The sequence below is a fragment of the Anas acuta genome, chromosome 2, assembly GCF_963932015.1.
Source record: "Anas acuta chromosome 2, bAnaAcu1.1, whole genome shotgun sequence".
NCBI classification, from domain to species: domain Eukaryota; kingdom Metazoa; phylum Chordata; class Aves; order Anseriformes; family Anatidae; genus Anas; species Anas acuta.
Window position 1 is genome coordinate 22,832,055 of NC_088980.1, and position 21,233 is coordinate 22,853,287.

At 40.7% G+C, this 21,233-nt stretch overlaps 1 protein-coding gene and 1 long non-coding RNA gene across 10 annotated transcripts in view; one reads left to right on the plus strand and one right to left on the minus strand.

The window, feature by feature from the left end:
• The window catches only part of ADAM22 (ADAM metallopeptidase domain 22), a 138,420-nt gene extending 118,529 nt beyond the window's left edge, over positions 1–19,891 (plus strand). For 4 of the 9 annotated variants that reach the window (XM_068673886.1, XM_068673894.1, XM_068673891.1 and 1 more), the window contains 3 exons: positions 3,048–3,158; positions 14,280–14,403; positions 15,717–19,891. In XM_068673886.1, the coding sequence (XP_068529987.1) occupies positions 3,048–3,158; positions 14,280–14,403; positions 15,717–15,737 (256 nt within the window). In that variant the 3' untranslated portion in view covers positions 15,738–19,891. Of the gene's footprint in view, positions 1–3,047; positions 3,159–5,313; positions 5,401–14,279; positions 14,404–15,716 lie in introns of all 9 variants that reach the window. The other 5 variants (XM_068673890.1, XM_068673895.1, XM_068673892.1 and 2 more) reach the window with 2 other exon arrangements.
• On the minus strand, positions 589–7,694 carry LOC137852296 (uncharacterized). The gene is made up of 3 exons (XR_011093760.1): positions 6,959–7,694; positions 4,173–4,248; positions 589–3,732 (listed from the first exon to the last, which is right to left on the minus strand). It is a non-coding gene; the product is annotated as an uncharacterized lncRNA (long non-coding RNA).
• Positions 19,892–21,233: the final 1,342 nt, after the last annotated feature.

Genomic DNA, 21,233 nt, shown 5'->3' on the forward strand with positions numbered 1-21,233 from the left:
ATCTGGTAATGGTTTGGCTAATGTATTTCAACCTCTTTTTATGTATTCTTAAAAAAAATTAACTATCGATTTTCTTTTTTATGTAGGCTTCCTCAGTCGTTCCCATAGCAATTCCCAATGATGGTGGCAGCCTGCACCATCACCACAGGCTTTTGTCTACAGTAAACTGCCATTGCTGAGTGTATCCTGGTTCAATATTGAGTTTCTGATAACCCGTTTCCTCCCCTTGCCTTCACCTTGGGTTGGGTCATTGCGGAGGTAGCACTGTGTATCTCTGTGTGCCTGCCTGCAGGCTTTAGAAGAGGTATCTGTCTGCTCTCAGAGTACCCTGAAGCTTATAGTTGTAAGCCAGCAAATCCTGAAACAGCCAGTCTTGAGTAAGCCCTGAAATAAACGGCTAATGGCAGTCCTTACCAAGTGATGGATCCCCAGACCTCTACAGCATGGCCTAGAGTTGCTGTCTAGGTGGTTACAGTCACTGAAGAGACCATGTGTGCAGTGCTCCCCATTGGGAAAGAACCGTTCCTATGTGCTTAATCCTGCTGGTTCAGGCTCCTTTCATGAATGAATAGGGAATGGCTGGAAACAAAATCTCTGGGCTTGTCAAATGCTGGCTTGCTCTTACAGCATTTATGCCACATAGGAATGACCCCTTCTTGACTGTGATGGCAATGACAATGCCCTTTCCCTATAGCATTAGTACTAACTTCGCACCTATATGGGCAAGTGGGCTTGATACCAACCCTGCTGGAAACTAATCATTCTAACTCCTCTCTGGACCCTGCTTTCTCCAATTTGGGGATTTAGGTTTGTTCTGAAACTTTTCTTTCACCTGCAGTGAACTGTTTTGAGGCAAGTAGGCTTAGAAAGATACGTAGAGAAGACCATCTCCTTCCAATTACATAAATAATAATTTGATCTACATAGTAATTAAAACATTATGTGGCCAAAATGCTAATATGGAACCAGAAATATCATTCCTAGATCCCTTGGGGGAGTTTATCTGTCAAGTGCCCCAGTGCTCTTGGTCTTAGTGCTGATAAACTCTTAATGGAACATTATTTATTTGATGGTTTTCTTTCCTCCGTGCATATGACAGTTTGATAAAAGTAAAAGTAATCTGGCCAAACCATTAAGAGTACAAATGAGACTGGAAGTTCTTTAGAAACTCGTCCTGTGCTTTTCTTCATTTCCAATTGCATTTCTCAAATAAGATTTATAAAAACAATATAGTTAAATTAATTTTATCGTTATTCTATCCTTCAGCACAGGCACAAATTGGGGCCGGATTTAGTTATTAAAAAATGAAAACAGATCAGCTTTTTTTTTTTATTTTTTAATCTCAGAGTGAACATAATTGTTGGGAAGAGTATCGTTTTCAATAAAAGAAAAAAAAAAGGCAAAGAAACACCCCACCAACTCTAATGGACATATTTCTTTTATCCGTGCTGCTCAGCTATAATACATTTACTACAGGATGTTTAGAGTAATAAATCAGTGAGTAAACAGGGAGCATGAGAGTTAGAATTTTTTTTTCCCTGTAAAATTTTTCTCTTTCAAAGGTACCCCAGCATTTCTACCAAATTCTCTGCTTTCCTCCCTGATACTTACTATGGTCTCTCACCCCAGCAGCAGCCCTGGTGCTGGAGGTAGAAGGCTGTGGCTACCCGAGGGCAGTGAAGCAGTGTGTGCTTTCCTGGCACACATGTGCTGGCTGGAAAATTCCCTTCTCCTGATGGGGGAATATCTTGGGTTGCATGGGACTGCATGGCTTGTCCGAGTCTCCTTGGCAAGCCGGTCACCCTGTGGAGAGAGAGCTCTCACTGAATGAACCACATGTGGTGAGATTCAGTGGGGAACAGAGAGAATGGTCCAGGGCACACAGTGGATCTGCTCAGAGAGATAAAATGCTCTGGGAGAAGAAAAAAAGGACAGAGAATGGTTTAACCATGCCCAATGATTTCTAGCAAAACAAAATGCAATGCCATCTACTTTGAGGATACCTTAGAATAAATGGAGGCTTTTCCCAGACAAATTTACTTTCTTAATTTCTCTGGAGAACACAGAATAACCTTAAAATCTGTTCTGAAATGGAAAACCAACCAACCTATGTGACCCTTGTAAGTCCAATGAAGAATATTTGTTGAGACAGAAAAAGAGGGTAGCACTGTTGGTTTCTTGTGGATGACAGAGACAGATAGATTACCTGCTGAAAGGTGGTGTTCAGTTTTGCCATACCTGGTGCAGAATTTTTTTTATTTTTTTATTTTTTTTATTTTTTACCACGAGTTCCAGAAGTTGCACAGTAATACACTTGCCTATAAAAGAATCTGGTATATTTATTAGTCTGCAGTAATTGCACATTATGCACAAGTATTTTTTTTTTGTGTACAGGCAAGCATCAGATGGAAAATCTTGCCATTAATCATTTAAATGAAATTTCTTAAGCACTGCACAAGTTTTAAGCTGTGCAGCCCTCATGAACAACACTGACAGGAGGGTTGCATTGGGCAGTTCCTGGAAAATGTACTGGAAAAATGTCCTGGAAACATACATGGTTGCACATACCTCTCTGCAACTTCTTATACTTAACAGATTCATGAAATGAGGTGTCTGCTGAGAGTATCACTCTGCAGAGACTGCTAAAGCTCTTTTGGGATATTTTAAATTGTTTCTAGATGTTTCAAAACAAAATTCTTCTTTATTAAAGGCAGATGGTTTGGTTCACACAGAAGGAATGCCAACAGGCCCAGCATTTCTGCAGCTTTTTCACAAGCGGGGTTGATGCAATGCCCTGATAAAACAAGTTTTCTGTTAAAATCAATTAGAGTTATCCAGGAAAGATAATGAGGGTTTTCTGAATAAGCTGAAGTTTAATTGGGAACTTGTGTTAAAACAGGTCCCAGGGAACATGTGTTTTGCCAAATAGCAGTTCTAATCGTTGTTAATTTGCACTGCTTTTCCTATAAGCATTTATCTTCCTCGTTGTTGTAACTGATACGAACATCGTTGGCTTAGACTTTCTATTATATATTGTGTTTTTGCAGCAGGGTAACTCATGCATCTGAGCCTGGGCTTTCTCTCGGCCACCAAACCCCGGCCCAAGGCATAAGCCCAGAGGGCTCTGACCCCCCCCAAACAGGGAGCCAGGATCACAGGTCAGTCTCACCTGCCCCTGCATTCTGGGCTGCCGTTTGATCCCGTGACGAGCCCCTTTCCCTCAGTATCCCATAGTTTTCACTGTGGCGAAACACCGTGACTGCTTGGAGGCACTCCTGCTGACGCAGCGCTAGCTAGCCTTCCTCCTCACCAGCCTGAGGAGGACTAGGACCCTTGAGCCCAGGTCTTTCGCACGGTTGCATGTCGCGCTGCAAGCCAAATCGAGCCGTCGGTTGAGCTGGAGGCTTTTGTGTAGGGACACCTTGGTTGTAAAGGGGAATTTCTCACCCAAAGAAAATGCAGATTCTGGCTGTCGTTAACGAATATGTATGTGGCCATGGAGATCAACATGAGAGCTTTCTGATGGTATCACTTATGGTCTGCAGTGACCCGAGTTTGGCCTTGCTGTACCAGAGGGCCCTGGGCAGTGAGCGGTGCTCTGTAGTGCAGCCAGACCCAGGAAGGCCGGCTGCACGGCTGTGCCGCAGCTGCATGCTCAGATACCTCCTGACACGTTGTTTTCTCATACAGGAAGCCAGGCCGGGAGTGTTTCATGGTTACCAAAACACCCTTCTAAATGAAAAAAAAAAAAAGCAAATCAAAAGTACTGCAGCGATGTCTGAAAACATGTAGTTGCACCTACAATTAATGCTAAAACCTAAAGTTAATTAGTTCCTGGCGATGCTGCCATCAGCCCGTGGCTTCACTTGCGGCTCTTCCGTTGCTGCGCCACCACTTTTGGCATTTTCTTTATTAAGTACCTGAGCTGGAAAGCATAAAGCACTCCTGATCCCTGATAAGTAAGCGAGCTGAGGAAGCTACTGAGAAGCGAGCACTTGTGGCTGAGGACGAGTACTTTCCCAAAGCTGTGGCTGCGCTTGCGCGGGGCGGGGAGAAGTTCCAGAACAAAAAAGGAGGCCTAAGCCGTTAAAAAAGTGCTGCTGCTTTTGTCTTCGACATGGTCTGAAAGATGGTCAGGGTTAACTGACGTGGACCGGCCCCACTTTACTCACCTGAGCAGTCCCTTGCCAGGCCTGTTCCCCAGTGCCAGGTCACTGGAGTCCCCTTCATAAATGAGGGTGGTAAGAACTGGTCCAGAAATACCGAAAATATATTGAAAAAGGAATGTTATTTCCATTTTCCCTTGGTTACAAGCTATTTCCTATTCCAACATGTGTTAGTCTCTGTTATATGAAGGTGGTGATTACAAATAATTGTTAAACTTGCAATTCTTATACTACGAAACCAGATTTGAGTCGGACCAGACAGGTTGCTGCTTCTATGTTGCCCTTTTTTAATTCACATGATGGAGGGGGAGGAATTACCTAACCTTGGTACTGGGGGCTAAGAGATACCAGTTAGCAAAACATTTTCTCCTCTGGTAACATTACTGTCAACTAATTAAACACCATTTTTATTTCCCAGTTTTCATGTAACTAATATGAGTGTGTAGCACAGACTTCCTCTCCCCCCCCCCCCCCCCCCCCCCCCCCAAAAGTGTGGTTTTGGTATCAAGATTGCTTCTGTAAATTGTGAGATAATCCCACAGCCCACCTCTCCTTGAAAGCTTCTTGTGATCCCGCCCTATGAAACAATCATTATAAATTTAGGGGTTTATTTGCACATGAGTGTTAAAATTGCCACTGCAGTGGCAAAAAATTCAAGACTTTTAACACACTGAGGCCTAAATTCATTCCTGTAGAAGGGGCCCAGCCCAGGTTTCTCTGCTCACTTAGCCATTGTCTTGTGATTTACTCTCAATGGATGCAAACCTGTCTCTGCAACAAGCAAACTGTAGGATGGAGCCAAAACGTTTCCCCTTCAACATTATTTTGAGATCATGAGAGGAGTTCAAACCATGAGCTTAATGCTGGCCCTCTGCATAGGAGTGAATTTTACCTTTCAGGTATTAAATGAATGATATATCCCAAACATCTTCCATATAAACCAAACATGCGAGTCTTGTTGTAGTTCAGATTTTCTCATGCAGTTGTACACGTTGCCTAGTCCTCACCCAACATCCATACTGATTTATTTGCCATATTCACTTGCATTTTGGGGATGAAGACATCCTTGCTAAGCTTGTGCTGTGTGTTCTCAGATTTTCTATTCTTGTTCTTCTGCTTTCTCTGTTCCTTCCATTGCTTTCCGCAGGTATTTAAACCCATGGTTCAAAAGAGAATATAATGTAGCTAAGTGGGTAGAAGATGTGAATAAAAACACTGAAGGACCATACTTTAGGTATTTTGTAAATTAATTCTATATCTTTTTTAAAAGCTGTTCCAGCATATACAAATATGTTGGGACTCCTACCTTGTATAAATCAATACAAGTTACTGTAGGTGCAAAGGGCCCCTCTTCTTTTGCTGCATTTTGATGTCTGTTTTTGGCTTCATGTGCAATTTACAATTTTTTTACTGAATGTTTTAATGAAGCCATTGAAAAGGGTGTGTGTAGTGCATGCGTTCCCACCATCATCTATAGCTTGTAGTAGCTTTCTCATCATTTTATGCCAAGTAGTGTTTATGGGCATGAGACGTATTTATCACTAATAAAGTAGTATTAACTTAAACAAAATGTAATTTACTGAAGCAAGTGATTTCATAACACATTTACTCTACACACTGTCTTATATAGTGCATACTAAAATTTAAACCAAAAAAGAAAAAAAAAAGTAGTGGTATTTTATCCTAAGCATACAATGAAATGATTAACATATTGTAATTTAATTTAACATATCATAATTGGATAATTAAAAGTATGAGAATATACTCCGTGCTGTATTTATCAAACCACTAATGAGTCTGTTACAAGTGAGTGTAGGGTTCTACCAAAAAAATCCCTTGTTTTTGAAAGGGAAAAGTGTACATTTGTTACATTCCAGGTTAAAGAGAAGCATGCATGAGGCTGGCCTCCCTGTTGCACATAATTAAGAGTCTGAGAACATTTTAGTCGATTCCCAAAAGACACAATCTTGTTGCTGAGAGAGAAGTTTATATCAGCTCAAACAAACAAATACCTAGCATAAGGGAGAATGGGAGACAATTTGTGACAAATAACATAAAATAAAATAAACCAATAAAGCTGTAAATTGACGTATTAAATAGGAAGCTGAAAAAAGATTATAGATACACAAACAAAAAGAATGCAAAGTTGAATCTTTAGCCAAAACAGTGAAGGCTGGTAAGAATGAATACATAGAAATTTAACAATAATTTTGACACTGTAGTAGACCTAATAATAGTGCAAAAGGGCAGAAATGTTCACTAAGTATGTCCAGTGTGTATTTGGGAGAAAAAATATGATGGAGTTACATCACAAGATGCTAATGAAACACTTATTCTGATAGTAACACTGGAAGATATTGCATAACAACTTGGGAGTTTAGTCATTTTTAGAACTAAAAATCTGCAGAAGTCTTGTAAGGGATTAAAATAGGTACCTTTTTTAAAAATATCATTTATGTTTGCTTTCAAGAATTCTTTAATTGCAGAGAAAGTTACAGAGAATCATTCCGAAGAGCTAACAGGTCACAAGAGATAAATTTAAGCCTGCCGGTCCTGAGCAAGTAGGAATAATCCCTGACACAGGAATCCCAGGTTTAAGGGAGGATTTTGTGATTGTGCCCATCAGAATCCATTGGGTCTTGGTGTTGGTAGGGGGTTGAAGTTTAACCACTGGTGTTAGAGCAGCGTGTTCAAGAACCAGGGAGGTTTAAGTACATAGCCCAGAGAAACCTTAGAAAAGCCTTCAGGACGTCAAGCTATTCAGAAGTTTAATGGAGAAGTTAAGTGCTTACCTGATCATAAAACCTATGTATGGTTTTACATGGAGCAAAAGCTTTAAGGGCAGACCAAGACTGAGAGCAACCAAAATTAACTGGAAGGGGAAATTCAGCAAACTCACACTAGAAATGAGGTGTGTTTTATTAGCAAGGGAAACTGAACCTTTTCCTAAAAATGCCCTCTGGACCTCTGTTGTTCAGGCAAGGCAATCTGTCTCCATGACCTAACCTCACAGCTGGCTCTCAGGGTGTTCATAGCCAAAGCCCTCTGGCTGCAATAAACAAAGGTGTTGATGAGCTATGAAGATAACACTGTTTTAAAACATGTTACTTTAATTGGTTTAGTTAAACAGGTTCAGATTCCTCAATGCATACACTTAATGTGGTTTTCATCTTTTAGCATCAGTATATCTTGATTTAGTGACCGGATTAAGTTGATGGGAGCACACCCTGCTCCTGAGGGTTTTCACTGTTGCGGTGAATGAGTCACATTTCTAATTACATTTGAGATAAACCAAACATTTTTTTGTATGCAGATGAGGATTAAGCTGACCCCTGTGATTTTTTCGGCTTGGTATCAGCAGAGATGAAACCTAAATTAACATTTTTACTCTACAAAAGATTACTAATGACTGCCCGCAGCAGTAGCTTTAGAAACAGGGGAGAAATCAGGATAAATTTAGAAACCCGTGTGTCCTAATTAACTGAGGTAACCTCAGGGAACTATTCTGCAGGCATATTATGGAAGGCAAAGGATCAAATCTTCTCCTGGGATGAGTAGCCGTGGGCTTATGAGAGGTTACACTGCATGTTTCTCCCCAGAAATCAGGTACAATTTTGGTTAATCTGTCAGTAGAGGAAAAATAGTGTTCCTAAAAGCTGTGTGTCTGTACATCACATGGCTGGGTTTTGAGCTTTGGAGCAATTCACAGAGAAAACCAAATAAATCTTGTTTAATAAGCCAGAAAGTCAGTTCAGAAATAAGTTCAGAAAGTCAGGCTGAAGTCAGACGGTCCAGCTGATACTTCATTTTAGGAATCACAGCCCAAGGCATTAACACCAGCTAAGTAGCTGAATAGGTTTTTTTTTTTTTTAATTTGCAAATATTTGATTTTTTTTTTTTTCCTTTAAAGATGAATGAAAGTAATATTGCTGCTTTGTTTGTTTCCCTATAATTTTAGGAATCATGTCTTGATGACTGATGCTGTTGCAGGTAGAGTTGAAGTAGAGTCAGGAAAAAAATAAAAGGTCTTCCTGCAATTCCTGGGAAAGTTGCAGATTTTCAGAAAATAGAGATATTAGGTATCACAGAGGCTTACTCCATGAGCTTAAAAAAAATGTCTAAATTTGCCACCTTGACACCTGGTGTCCTAGTTATTAAATTTAAATAGTTTATAATTTTTTTTTCAGGTCTAGTGGGAATCTCCATATAATTACTTTTTATTAATAATAATAGTAGTAGTAGCTCTGGCACCAGAAAGCTCCCAGCTGTGAGATTCCTTTCTATAGCAAAATAGGAACTGTAAAGAAAAATATCATTTTCCTGCTGCCCAAAGGCTACACTAGATTTTAATTTTACATGCTAGGTCATAGTTGCATAACCCCAGCAGTGAACCCAGGTGGGAAATTTCAGCATTGCAGCAAGGGGTAAGTGCTGTGTTAGCATCACCTTCATCCCCTGAGAGCAGTGAGGGCTGTTTGCACAAACAGCAGACATATTTTGCCTCCATTTACTTTGCAAAGATTAAATAGCTTTGCCATAAATGTATATTTCTTGTGGAGGTTCAGGGAGAGAGGGGTACGTTGCTGAGACACATCAGCTATTGCTCAGGTAAATTCACTGTTTTAGTGTTGCGATACTACTGTATATTTTTGTTATTGTCAATTACAGTGGTTAACGCACAGCTTGACATTAGGAAATACAGTAAAGGATTCCTAGAAATTCTCTCTGAATCTTAAAGGACTTAGGAACCATGCTAGCATCAGAAAATAAACCACCAGAATCCCCAAATGCAGCCATTTCTATAGATAACTATAACTTTATATATGTCTATATAACTATAGACAAAAGAGACTGGAAGGTGCCCTCTGAAGCACTGAGCTTCTTACAGTTGAATTCATGCCAGTATTTATGGTAACTTAAAATCTTTGGGAGTGTTTAAAATAAATTTACAAAGAAAACATTAATTTAGATGGAGACCCAGGATGCATCCCCAGAGGGAAAATGGCCATCCCAAATCAGAAAGGGATGGGCAAGGGGCATGGAGGGCAGGAAACAACAGGCATTTCCCCCATGTTTTTTTCCTGTGCTTTGGCATTCTTGTTTCCTTCTTCCTCATGTTTGTCTCCACTCCTCCTCAGCTGATGTTCAGGCCTGGGCTGACTCTGCTGCTCTGCCACGTCCATTGCCTTCTGCTGTGAGCATGCAGCAGAGGCCAGAGCCAGGACTGACCATCTCCCAGCTCTTTCTGAGGGAGATTTAGGCTGTGTTTAAATGAAAATCAAACAAACAAAATGAATCCCTTTCTGTTTCTCTGTTCCTTTCTCTCAACAATATTTTTAACTTGTTAAATTGGCCTCCGTTGATCTTCCAGTCGCTGCAGTGAGCTGCAGTTACTGGAAAGCTCTGTCAGTGTGAAGCCCTCAGCAGTGATGGCAGCAGGCAGTTCAGAGTCATTGTGGCCTTGGGGCATCCCAGCTCCTTGGTGAGGATGACTTTGTCCCCCTGCAGGATGTGTGGCCGGAGCAGAACCTCCCTGCTCTGCCATCAGGAAGAGACCCTTCCTCTTATGAAGCTCTGCCCCTTCAGGATGGAGTTTTCCTGATTACCACCAAAGCAAAATATTGGCCTTGTTGGCAGCCACTGAAAAAAAAAAACACATGACATCAATAGGGTCAGGATTTCACTTCAAGAATTAAGCAAAATAGTTCTTTAAAGTGTGTGAGTGCTCACTTCTGGAGCATTCATTATTGGGCAGTGCTTGGAGTGAGGGGCTCCAGCCCCAGCCTTTGCCTCTTCTGCAGCTCCCCCAGAGCCAAACCTCCCCTTCCTCTGCTTCTCCTCCTGAGGAAACCTGTGCATGTGGCTGTTTCCCAGAAGGAACTGCCTTAAAAAGCTAAAATCCTGAGCCACATCAGTGTTTTTAGAAGACTGAAGCTTCCTAACGGAGGCTGATTTATGCTGATAACATCCTTCACAGAGATGAACCATGTAAGCAGATGTCAGGTCAGGCTGACATAGCCACATTTGAAGTGCTTTCACTGAGTTGACTTTTAAGTGAATTTCATTAAGTTATTTCAGTCCACAAAACAGAGGGAAACAAAGTTCTCGAAAAGTGCAGAGCTGTCACGGCCACCTTCTATGAGTTTGGCTAAAGTGACACTTGAAGAGGTCACAAGACATCTAGTTGTGTGACCAGGGAACACATTTTGCAATGCCTTGTGTGGGCCAGGGTTCTCCCTGTTTAGGAGAAGACAGGACAGAGCAGGCAGACGTCTGTATGCAGGTATTCTCCAGCTGCCTTAGCATCTTCTTCTGGATCCCAGCACGATCTCCCCACACAATTAGTTTCAGCTGCAAGAACAGAAAGAGACACAAAGCAGCCACTACATCTTGCTTCGTGGTCAGAAATGAAAGTCCTTTCGATGTGTTGAGGTGCATGGCTTCATTTTGGGTTGGTGGTAAAATCTCTGAAACTCTGCTGCAGATCAGACTGCTTTCCCAATATCTTGTATAGGTTCACCTGGAAGCAACATTAGGCATGAAAGCTAATGGATGTGGTAGCAGGAGAACTAAAACCCCAGTGAAAGCTAAATGGATCCCACCCTTGCCCCAAACTGCAAAGTTTTACCTACCTTTAACCCTGGCGTTACCTGCAAGTGTCCCTGAATGCTGTCTCTTCCATCCTGTAAATGAGAAAGGACATTTTGTCTCTTTCTCATTTAAAGTACATGTAAATCTGGGATACACAGCACATACACAATTGCAGGGCAGAACCTGGAAAGTGACCAAAAAACCCAAACAACTATGCTTACCACACAAGATGCACCATCAGCTCTGAGCATCCACTTGAGCAGTGATATGTTTTCCCAGTCTCAGTAGATGGGACTAAAGACAATAAAAAACAGCACCTGACTATGTTGCAGAAATAAGAGGCGAGAGCCTGTGAGGGGAGGGCAAGGTCATTTCTTTAAGTGTGCAACTGCATTCTCAATGTGTTTGAACTGAAAAGTACCTGAGGAGGATGCACGTGCTGCTCCCAAAGCTGCTGTGGCCTTGCACATGCAGGCGAGCAGTGACGTGCATATCAGTTATGTGTGCAAAACACAGGTGAGCCGGCAACATGTGTGGAGGGGAGAGGTAGGAAATGTAGGCAGCTGTGCTGAAGGTCTGGGCTTCAAAATCTTTCAAAAAGGCAGTGTTTTGTCTGCATAGGATTTGAATTAATTTTTTAAAAAGCACTTCTATTAGGAACGTTTTTTTTTCTCTTTCCTCCAAATCTAAAAAATATAAAATAAATACTTCCCTATAGTATAAGATAAAATTCCACTACCACATCAAGAAGGAGGATCTTCTCTCCCTCCACCAGTATACTGGTCTAAAAGTTGCAAGTTTAAGTTTGTCACCGAGGAGGCCTCTGCTGACTGCAAAGGAAAGCTTTAGGTACCACACGGGTGAATCCAGCAGTATGAATTCAACCGGCCAGCCCTGCTCTCTGCTGGTGCTCACTTGTAGACTCTTCTCCCAGTTGCTCTGTGCAGCTCATCTTCAGTGAGCAGCAGCTATTTAACATCTCCGGTTAGTCATAAGTCTATTTCAAGCAATATGTCTGCCCCCAGGCTTCTTCTGTGCAACCTCTTTTTAAGAGACTTCCTTCAAACTCTGATTGTTGTTCTAATTTCCAACTCTTATCTGAAAAATGGAAGCCAGAAGTTGCTGCTTAGCTTTGGGTTACAGTGCAGATGTACCTGGCTGCTAGGGGTCTTCTGTCTCAGAGGACCTGCTGAACAGGGAAAGTCTTCAGGATGCTCCATTCTTGGGAGGATATTGCTCCTTCCAGCATCACCTGCTAAGGTTGATGGCCAGGTAGATTGGCCATGGCTTTCCCTCTCACCACAGCCTTCTCTTGCGGTGCCAAAAATAACCTGTGGGAAGAGCCAGTGGTGTGCAGGAGGCAACCATGGTACCTGCATAAATAAACAGCTTTCTCATAGGGATTACCAAGCCAGATCTAACACCCTTGGTTCTTTGCTTCTAATTGTTATAAATTTACCCTTCAAGATTTTAAATTCTACTGCAGCTGTTGGGCAAAGTTCATGAATAATCAGATTACTAATAATCTGTAAAATCTACTATCCTTGTCTTTCCCCCTTCCTCCTCTCCTTATTATTATTATTATTATTATTATTAATTCTATATCCATTAATATTTGTTTAGCGATCCTTATCTGTCCAAATTTGGGCCCAGATGAGAGGACTCGTAGGGGAAGTGAAGAGCAGAGCACTGAGCAGGGCACTGCTGAGAACCTTTCTCTGCTTTTCTTTTAAAAAGTAACTTTTTTTTTTTTTTTTCTTCTTTTTTTGCTTGTGCATTTTGGTGCCCAAATCTGTGATGCTGGACATACGAATGCCTTGTTTTACACTGCAGTACCTGTTTAAAATTTTCTTCCTGAAAATGTTCACGTATGTCCAGTTCATCCTAATAGGTAATCAAAGTGCACGTGCTGAAGATGTACTTTTCAATGTTTGGATAACTTACTGACCCCAATTTTTTAAGTGCTGTTGAACTTAGAGGCTACAGCATGAGGAACTAGAGCATCATAAGCCAGGCTGGAGAGCTGTCACCATGTGATTTCCATTGACACCGTGTTGCTCGTGGCTACCATCAGTCATTGTTTGTATGGGAGACATGAGTGTGCTGTTGTGGGGAGCTGCAGACACAAGAAAATGAAGCACTAGTCCAAAGTAAAAGAATAATTATTTAAAAGTAAATGATTTTCACTCAAATAATAGATATACAAAACAATTCCAGACACTAAAGAATCCCTGACCTATTAGTAATCTCTAGACAGAAGGAGCTGATCCTACGAATCCCTGAGTGAGAGGTGTGAGGCTGGCTGCCAGGCCTGGGCCCTGTGGCTCCTTGGTATCCATGGTGTTGCTAATGGTGCTCGTCACCAGGCCTACAGCTGCTCAACACACAAGCCCTTGCTGTTTGAGGGGGCTGGAGGACCTGTGTAGAGTCTGAGGCACAACTTCCATCTTCAGGGACACATTAAGCTCAGAAAATAGGTTACAGTGCTCAGGGAAGCTCTGGGTGATGTGCCTGCACCAGTGGGAGGCCTCCTTAGGAGAATGCCCTCAGTCTGCAGTGGAGAACAAAAAGACAAAAAGGCCAGGGTACGCTTTCTACTTTTTTTCCCCCCTTTTATTCTGCCCAGAACTAGAGCCTGATAGGAACCTCTCAAGTGGGAAAAGTGCAGAATCTCAAAACAGAAGCATACAAGAGTTTTTCTTGGGTATAAAATTTCAGTCAATAATGTGCTGGTGCCTTATTGACTTGAAAAGAACGCCTTTCATGTGATTCAAACATTTACTTGCTCCTGCTTACTCTACTCACCTTGTACAGAAATGCTGATTGCCATTGACTAATCAGTCCATTTTTGTATATTCTCATCAGACTCTTTCTTTGGCTGGAACAATATGCACTGTATGATGCTTGCATGTCGAATAATTTGTTATTAGCACTTTGTATATGCCTTTGTTCCTTCACAACTAACAGTTTGGCCTCCGAGTGCATGCATATGTGTAAATTAATGTGTCGTTATAAGATAATAAATTTATTTGCTATGTTTTTATCAACATAGGAGATGTGTAAGATATATATATATAATAAAGACACTGATAATTGCCATTTTTCCATCCACTGGCAGAAGACACTGTTCAGCTTGTTTTTATACTATTACTGTTTCTATTTAGGCTTGATAATGCCATGTCTATCTCTTAGTCCTGTATTTACTCAATTAAAGATTTGTTTTGTTAATTTAAAAAATGTTAATTACAATACCATATAAATCAGTTTAAGAAATCATTTTTATAATAGAATACAATTCTAATAAGTAGGAAATTTTATTTTTTTCCTCCAGTGTTCCTGAAAGCTATAAATACCTTTATTTATAGTCATGAAATTATTAGACTACTGACCAAACAACTTTATCCCCCCAATATTGAGCTAATAATACTTGGTTCTGAACCACGCTTCAGAGTAATGGCAGTTGCTGTTGCAGTGCTGGGACCTGAAGACATGACATTTATTTTGTGTGTTTCAACACCTCAGGACACTGTCTCCTGCAAAGTCTCCATCTTCATCCACTGGGTCTATTGCTTCCAGCAGAAAATACCCTTACCCAATGCCACCACTTCCCGATGAGGAGAAAAAAGCCAACAGGCAAAGTGCCAGGGTATGCGTCCCTATTATTCTCTGTGCATGTTTGTCGGTGATGTACTGGTAGTTTTGCAAATGGGAAGTGTAGCAGACTTTTGAGTAACATTAACTTCGTATCCATAGCTCTGGAAGCTACTACAGGCTGAGCCTCTGGCACAGGTCAGAGCAGCCTCGGTGGCTGTGTTTAAAGATTTGGGTTACTCCCCCATCTGAAGCCCAGATCTCACTACTTTTTCAAACTGGAAGCATGCCTGGGCAGCCTTTGGGCTGTGGAGGAGGACGGGCAGCCCCAGAGCAGCCTGGCTCTCCTCTCTTACCCCTTCCAGGGATCTAAAGCATTCAGAGGTGCGCATCTGGGCTGGGGGAAAGCTGCTTACCAGCATTATAGAAAGGCGAATGATCTGCAGTTTAGAAGGACATGAAGGGCTTGCATCAAGCCCTGGGGTTCCCCAGGGTGGGGAGAAACCTCTGGAATGAGATTTTCAGCCACTGCTAGAAGGTGATGCTATCCATTGCTTCCTTTGTGTCAACTCAGGCACAGCAGGCATTTGAACAAGCAACCTGCTTTTCCCCTAAAATTTACTTTAGGTGTTATACTTGTGATAGCTTTAGTTCATGTTGCTGAAGTAGGTGCGATTCCCAGCACTGTTTTCTACCCTTTTGTGCAAGAATAAAGAAGCGGAGCACTGCTGGAACCCACAGCAGAGATCAAAGATGTTAAGCTGAGGCAGGGGAAGTTTAGGCTTGACATCAGGAGGGGGTTCTTCACAGAGAGAGTGGTTGCACACTGGAACAGGCTCCCCAGGGAAGTGGTCACTGCACCGAGCCTGACTGAATTTAAGAAGAGATTGGACTGTGCACTTAGTCACATGGTCTGAACTTTTGGGTAGACCTGTGCAGGGTCAAGAGTTGGACTTGATGATCCTTAAGGGTCCCTTCCAACTCAGGATATTCTATGATTCTATGATTCTATGTCCTGAGCAGATTTAGGCAGAAGACAGTGGGAAATAATCTCTACACTAATATTAATTACTGTAACTGCGAGGTAAAAGCTTGCTAGTAGAAATCTGATGTAACACCGATATATTACCTTCAAACTGTCTGCTCCTGTGGAGCGTTACTCTGCTGACTGCAAGTTGTGCTAAAATGGCCAGGGCTGCCTGCTTGTGGCCTGAACAGTGCACCAGAGGTAGGAGAGACCAACAAGCACAGCCTTGGTGACCCAGGCAATGGAGATGTAGTTCCCCAAACAAATTTGCACTTTTTGGGCAGCAGTCTGCTTTATCTCAGTGTCTAACATGTGTTTGTGTTCCCTTTTCCCCTCTCCAGCTATGGGAGACTTCCATTTAGCTGCACCGTTTTCCTGGGGTGACGTCAAGAACTGTTTACTTCAGATTTTATAGAAACTCAGCATCGCTGAGTCCTTGCACATTCATCTGCTCTTCAGACAAGGGGAAAGATCAACACAGATGCCCGTGATCACAATGGGAACCTTCTCTCATCTGGAAGGGAAAAAGTGGTCTTTTTTTTTTTCTTTTTTTTTTTTTTCTTTTTGGTCAACCAGAATTTTATGGATTTGATGTAAAGAACAACCAAAATTATAACAATTAACAGGGGAGTATTAGACTGGACATATCAAGGCTGTTCCGCATGATGAGAGAAACACTTACCTAGCATCCCAGCTGCAGTCAGGTTGCGAGTCCCACCCAAGAGAGGTTTTTCTCGGGTTTAATGCAGTTCCGAGTCAGACCAGACCAGGCTTGGGAACGCGTGTTCAGGAGAACCTGACCAATGTAAACTTATACGCTGTGTGCATGAACCTTGTGTTCTTTACTTTCCACATGTAAGGGATAAACAACATACCATAGTAGCAATTAGCATGCAGGAGTAAGAAATATAGATTTTTTTTTTAATTTTTTTTTTTTGTGACAGGATTTCGAGCTTTGAAAGGCAACTCTTTGAACCTAAACATCAAACAAACAAACAAGGATTATATCTTTTTTTTTTTTTTACCTTATGTGTTTATAATCTCAGTATACAGATTGTATATATGTAAACATTTGATAATGTCAAAAATAGCTGTTATACATAAGTGTATTTTGCCAAATGCCTAAAGAAACAGTCATGACTAACATCATCACACTTCAATTTTTCTAATATTATGAGCAGACAACTGTGGAAATACGGAAAGTACAGTACTGTAAAACTATGTCTCTCAGAAACTGGTGTTTGACCAAAATCTATACTATCTTCTAAGTAACCGACAATCTCAATTACATGGTGGAACACAGAAATCAGTACTGTGGCACTTTGTCTTAAGTCATCGTAAGGGGAACCAGCCAACATATGCTGTCCAGTGAGATGACCAGAGTATTCTCACACCGGTGCAATCAAGAATGGTCTTCTAGACAACAGAGTCTTAAACTAATGTGCAGTACAAACGTCCTGAAAATTTGGGAACACTTCGACGTAGTCAATTCAGGATGTGGTGATGTGGAGTCCTTACGGTGAGACTTGCTGCGTATTTCTGACAGAGCATTTCAGATGCTGTTGTGGATGGCAAAGTGTATCTTATGAGAAGCCTAACAATTTCACTGCACTAGATAATAACAATGCTGGGCAAGTGGCCAGTTTCATTGCTGTCTTTTTATTTGTTTCTGGAATCTCCTTTACCATGTGCTAGGATGCTCTGCTTGCTGCCCCTGAAGTCCCCTTTACAATTTTTTGGGGCCATGAACTGAGTACAAGTGAGTTTAGCCTATAAAACAAACAAACAAACAAACAAACAAAACAACAAAAAAATAACACCTTTACCATGGAGATATTGGTCTCCTGAATAAATGGATGGTGAGATTTCCAGTACCTGAGACTTTTAAAGGGTGTTGTAGAAGGAAATGTGGTCCTCTGACTGGAAATTTTCATTCAATAAGAAAACTGGACCATATCAATTCAATTTATAATTCTCCAGCTCTCCAAAAATGACAAATTCTTAGCTTCAGGTAGTGCCATTACAGAATAACACACATGATTCTGTGTGGTGCAGTTGAATACCTAGCCCAATGACTGAATGATCAATTAGATATCATTGTGATGGGAACATCTGCGGTGTTTCTGAATCTTCTACCTCTTTCATGTATTTCCTTTAAAAAGTGAACCCAACACTTTCAGCCTTTTAATATATTTTTTTAACTTTTAAGTAAGTCAATAAAGTCACGTATATGTAAGATTAAATTAAGAAATGTCAGCAGCTATAAAGTATGTAAGATTTTTAGAAACACTATATTTTATGATTAGGCTGTGTGTTGGATTATAACAAAATATTGACCTTGGAGTTCAAATGATTTCCTTCACAGTAGACAGGTTCTGGTAAGTATTTTGGAGAAAGTCAAATAAGAGTGAGTACAAGTACAATACAGAACAGGTGGAAGGAGCCAGTCACTTGTAATTGCTTTAGGAAATGATTCTGCACTTTTGTGAAGAGTAAATAGTTGGCAGCACAGAAGAATATTTTTTGCAAAGATTTACTTTGAGTGTAGGTAACTGGATTAAAGGTAGTTGGTAGTGTATAGCTCATGAAATTAGGGCCTGAGCCATAATCCCTTGAAATCAATAGAAGTCTTTTATTGATTTTGCTGGACTTTGAGTGGGACCCTCAAGTTCACCCTAATTAGGAAATTATGCTAGCCTCACAGCTCTTGTGTTACTCTGTTACCTGGAAGCTGTTTTCCCCTTCCACATTAGAATCTTGTCTCTAGTATCTGGACTCTTCGTCATGTGCCTTTTATGATATTTTGTTCGGTTACAAACTAGCATGTAATTTTGAATAATCCTGTTAGATTTCTGTGCGTTTTTCATGTTTACCACCCTTTACTCTTCCCTTTCCATTTTGCCTTATCAAGAAGCAGCAAGATTTGGCAAACAGAACTGGATGTACCATATTGGCTGTTTGTGTAATGTTCATAGCTTATTGTTTTGAAAACAAATGGCTCTCCTGACTGTATTTTCAATGTACTATGTACTTACAGCTTCTCACATGTTTTGGTATAACTCATTCATAGCATATGATGATACAGTTGTGTCTGTAGCGTAACTTTAACAGTCACCTTCACATTTGGGGCTATGTCGTGACTGGAAGTCTAGTTATGAGCTCTAAGTTTAAGTTAAATAAACATTGACTTTCTCTTTGATGGTCTACAGTGAGAACATCGCAAACCTTTCATTTTTGCAAAATTCTTCAGCAGAGAATTTTGCATCAAGTTTGTAGCTTGGAGATCTCGTCATGGCACAAAACCTGAACTGTTTTCAGGTTCAGCTCAGGAAACTGGGCTGTGAGAGCCTCTAAAGCCAATGGAGGTCAAAGAAGAAGTTGCTTGCTTGCATTTCTGTGGTTTAAAATGCAGTGTGTTGAAAGCTGCCAGATTTGTAACCTTGAAGACTGCATATATTTTTATCCATAGTAGTTGGTTACACTGGCAATAGCAATATAAATTGCCGCATAATACCTCATCCAGTCTACAATAGAGCACTCGTATTGTCAATAAGATAACTCAGTCATTTTGACTCATTCAGACTCAAACTTTTATTTTTCTTTTAGTTAAATTAACTAGTTTTTTGCCAGCTATGCTGTAGAAACCTGTTGAAGTGGGTGGTGGTGGTGTGTAATGTCTAATACATTACAAGTATTTGTCCATAAGAACATACAACCAGCAGGATGAGCTATACTTAGCGTTACGTATTTTAACATGTGGGAGAAGATCTTTGTATAATTTAAATAAAAATATCACTAACTGATGGAGACTGAAAGTTATAGACCGTGTCCAAATAATAAGGCTACACAGTGATGCTGCAATTTAATAACTAAAAAGCTAGTTATGGATTTGTTAAGAATTTGATTAATCCATGCCTTTTGATGAACATACTCAGGCAGTATACCAGAAATAGTTAGGACTGATAATTTACATATAATTTTGTGTGACATGTATCTTTGAAGACAGCCACTTCCAAATGGTTTATGAGTTTTGTTCTTGATTTATGATGTTGACCCTGCTAAGCTGATGTACTCACTAGATAATTTTGATTATGCTAATGAACAACTGGACCTTTGGGCTATAACCTGACGTAAAAAGAGTAAGAAATTATGTCAGTAGCTAGCGTGCTTAAGTCCTCTTACCTGAATCACTGTTGCTGGTTTTAAACAAATTGAGGGGTCAACATCAATGTGACAACTGTTTTCAAAACCAGGGCTATGAGTAGGTACATAGACAGGCATGCACGTACTACAAATTCAGACCAAATTTATATTTGTTTCATTAGTATCATGGACACTCGCAACATTATAAAGACTCTTGGCATGTGAGAAGAGAATACATCAGGATGCAACGTGACACGGTGATGAGAGTCCATAATTCTGTGGGATAATAGGTTAGCTCTTTGCACTTGCTCTGTTATCAGATCCCATGCAGAGCTGTTGTAGTCAAACTTACCAAATTCCAGTGTAAAACTGAGCAAGCTGCTGTTCCCATTCTTTTCCATCCCCTTTTTTCTCCTACTGAAAAGCAAGCCCATGAATGATAATTACACCCCCTAGCAGCCTCGTGTTGATTGACTAAGATCAAAAAGTTGCCACGTGAGTTGCCTTTCCACACAAGATAAGGTCTTTCCAGTGCTGTTATTATATCTTTTGCTCTTGCTACAGTATAGGTGAAAGATCCTCATGCCTCATTTGCAATTTGCACTGGTAAAACCATTTGGTGGCTGTCATCTGGTGTCTTTCTCATCCTCTAGCATTTTGGAAGGATAAATCTCTTCTATCACTGTGAACCTAAAAGTCATGCTACATGCTAATTTTCTTCCTCCAACTCTCAAAAGTATCCACTTCTTCCTCTAAGTCATCTGAATATCCATATCATTAGTAGACTGTGTAACTTTATCAACCACAATGTAAAGTTGATTTACCTCATTTTTAAGAGCTTGAGCATTCTGTTCTCTGATGCCAGTCTGACCCCACTATTTGCCTGGCTTCCAAACCATACAGAATTAAACAGCAATATGGGATTTGATTTCAATCAAATTTCCCGAAGACAAATATAAATAAATGGCACATTTGTACAGCTTGTCATCCCGTGACTGCATGGTGGGGTGAAGTTCCTATATGTAAATAGTTATCATGGAGCTATAATAGAGCAAGAAAAAGAGGAAGACAGTGAAGCTGATTGTGTAGATACAGTTGCAGTATAGACAGGACTCCTAAGTGTGACTTCACCTGAAACAGGAAATGAAGTGTCTACCATTGACACTAAAAACTCCTTTGACCCAAATATTTTCCAAGTTGGCTTATGAAAGATATTTCGGTACCTCAGGTATGGATGCTGATGTAAAAGCTTTGGAAACAGTAGCTCCTACAGCCAGCAGGTGGTGTGTTGTCATTCCAGAGCAGTTTCCTGCAACTGATTAGGAATGAACTACAATAATCAACACAAATATGTTATCTCAGACAAGTAACCAAAATGAGCAGTGAAAGTAACTTCAGAACACAGAAACGTGTTCAGTTGCTCACACTCAAGAAACTCTGTCCCTCACTTTCAAATTGACTCACCTGGCTGAGGCTGGCATTTTTAGTTCTCTAAAATCCAGCCTACAACCATTTAAAAATACTTTAGCTAAGCCAGCTCTAAATTGTTTGAAAACTTTGGTTACATAGATGGGCCATAACTGCAATATAACTCAGCATGAGATGAGGAAGATGATTGGTGAAAAGAAGTGCAGAGCAATTAAAAAGAAACTTTCTCTAAAGGGAGAAGCAGAGGTGTCACACTATTTTTAATTACAGGAGCATACAGTGTCCAA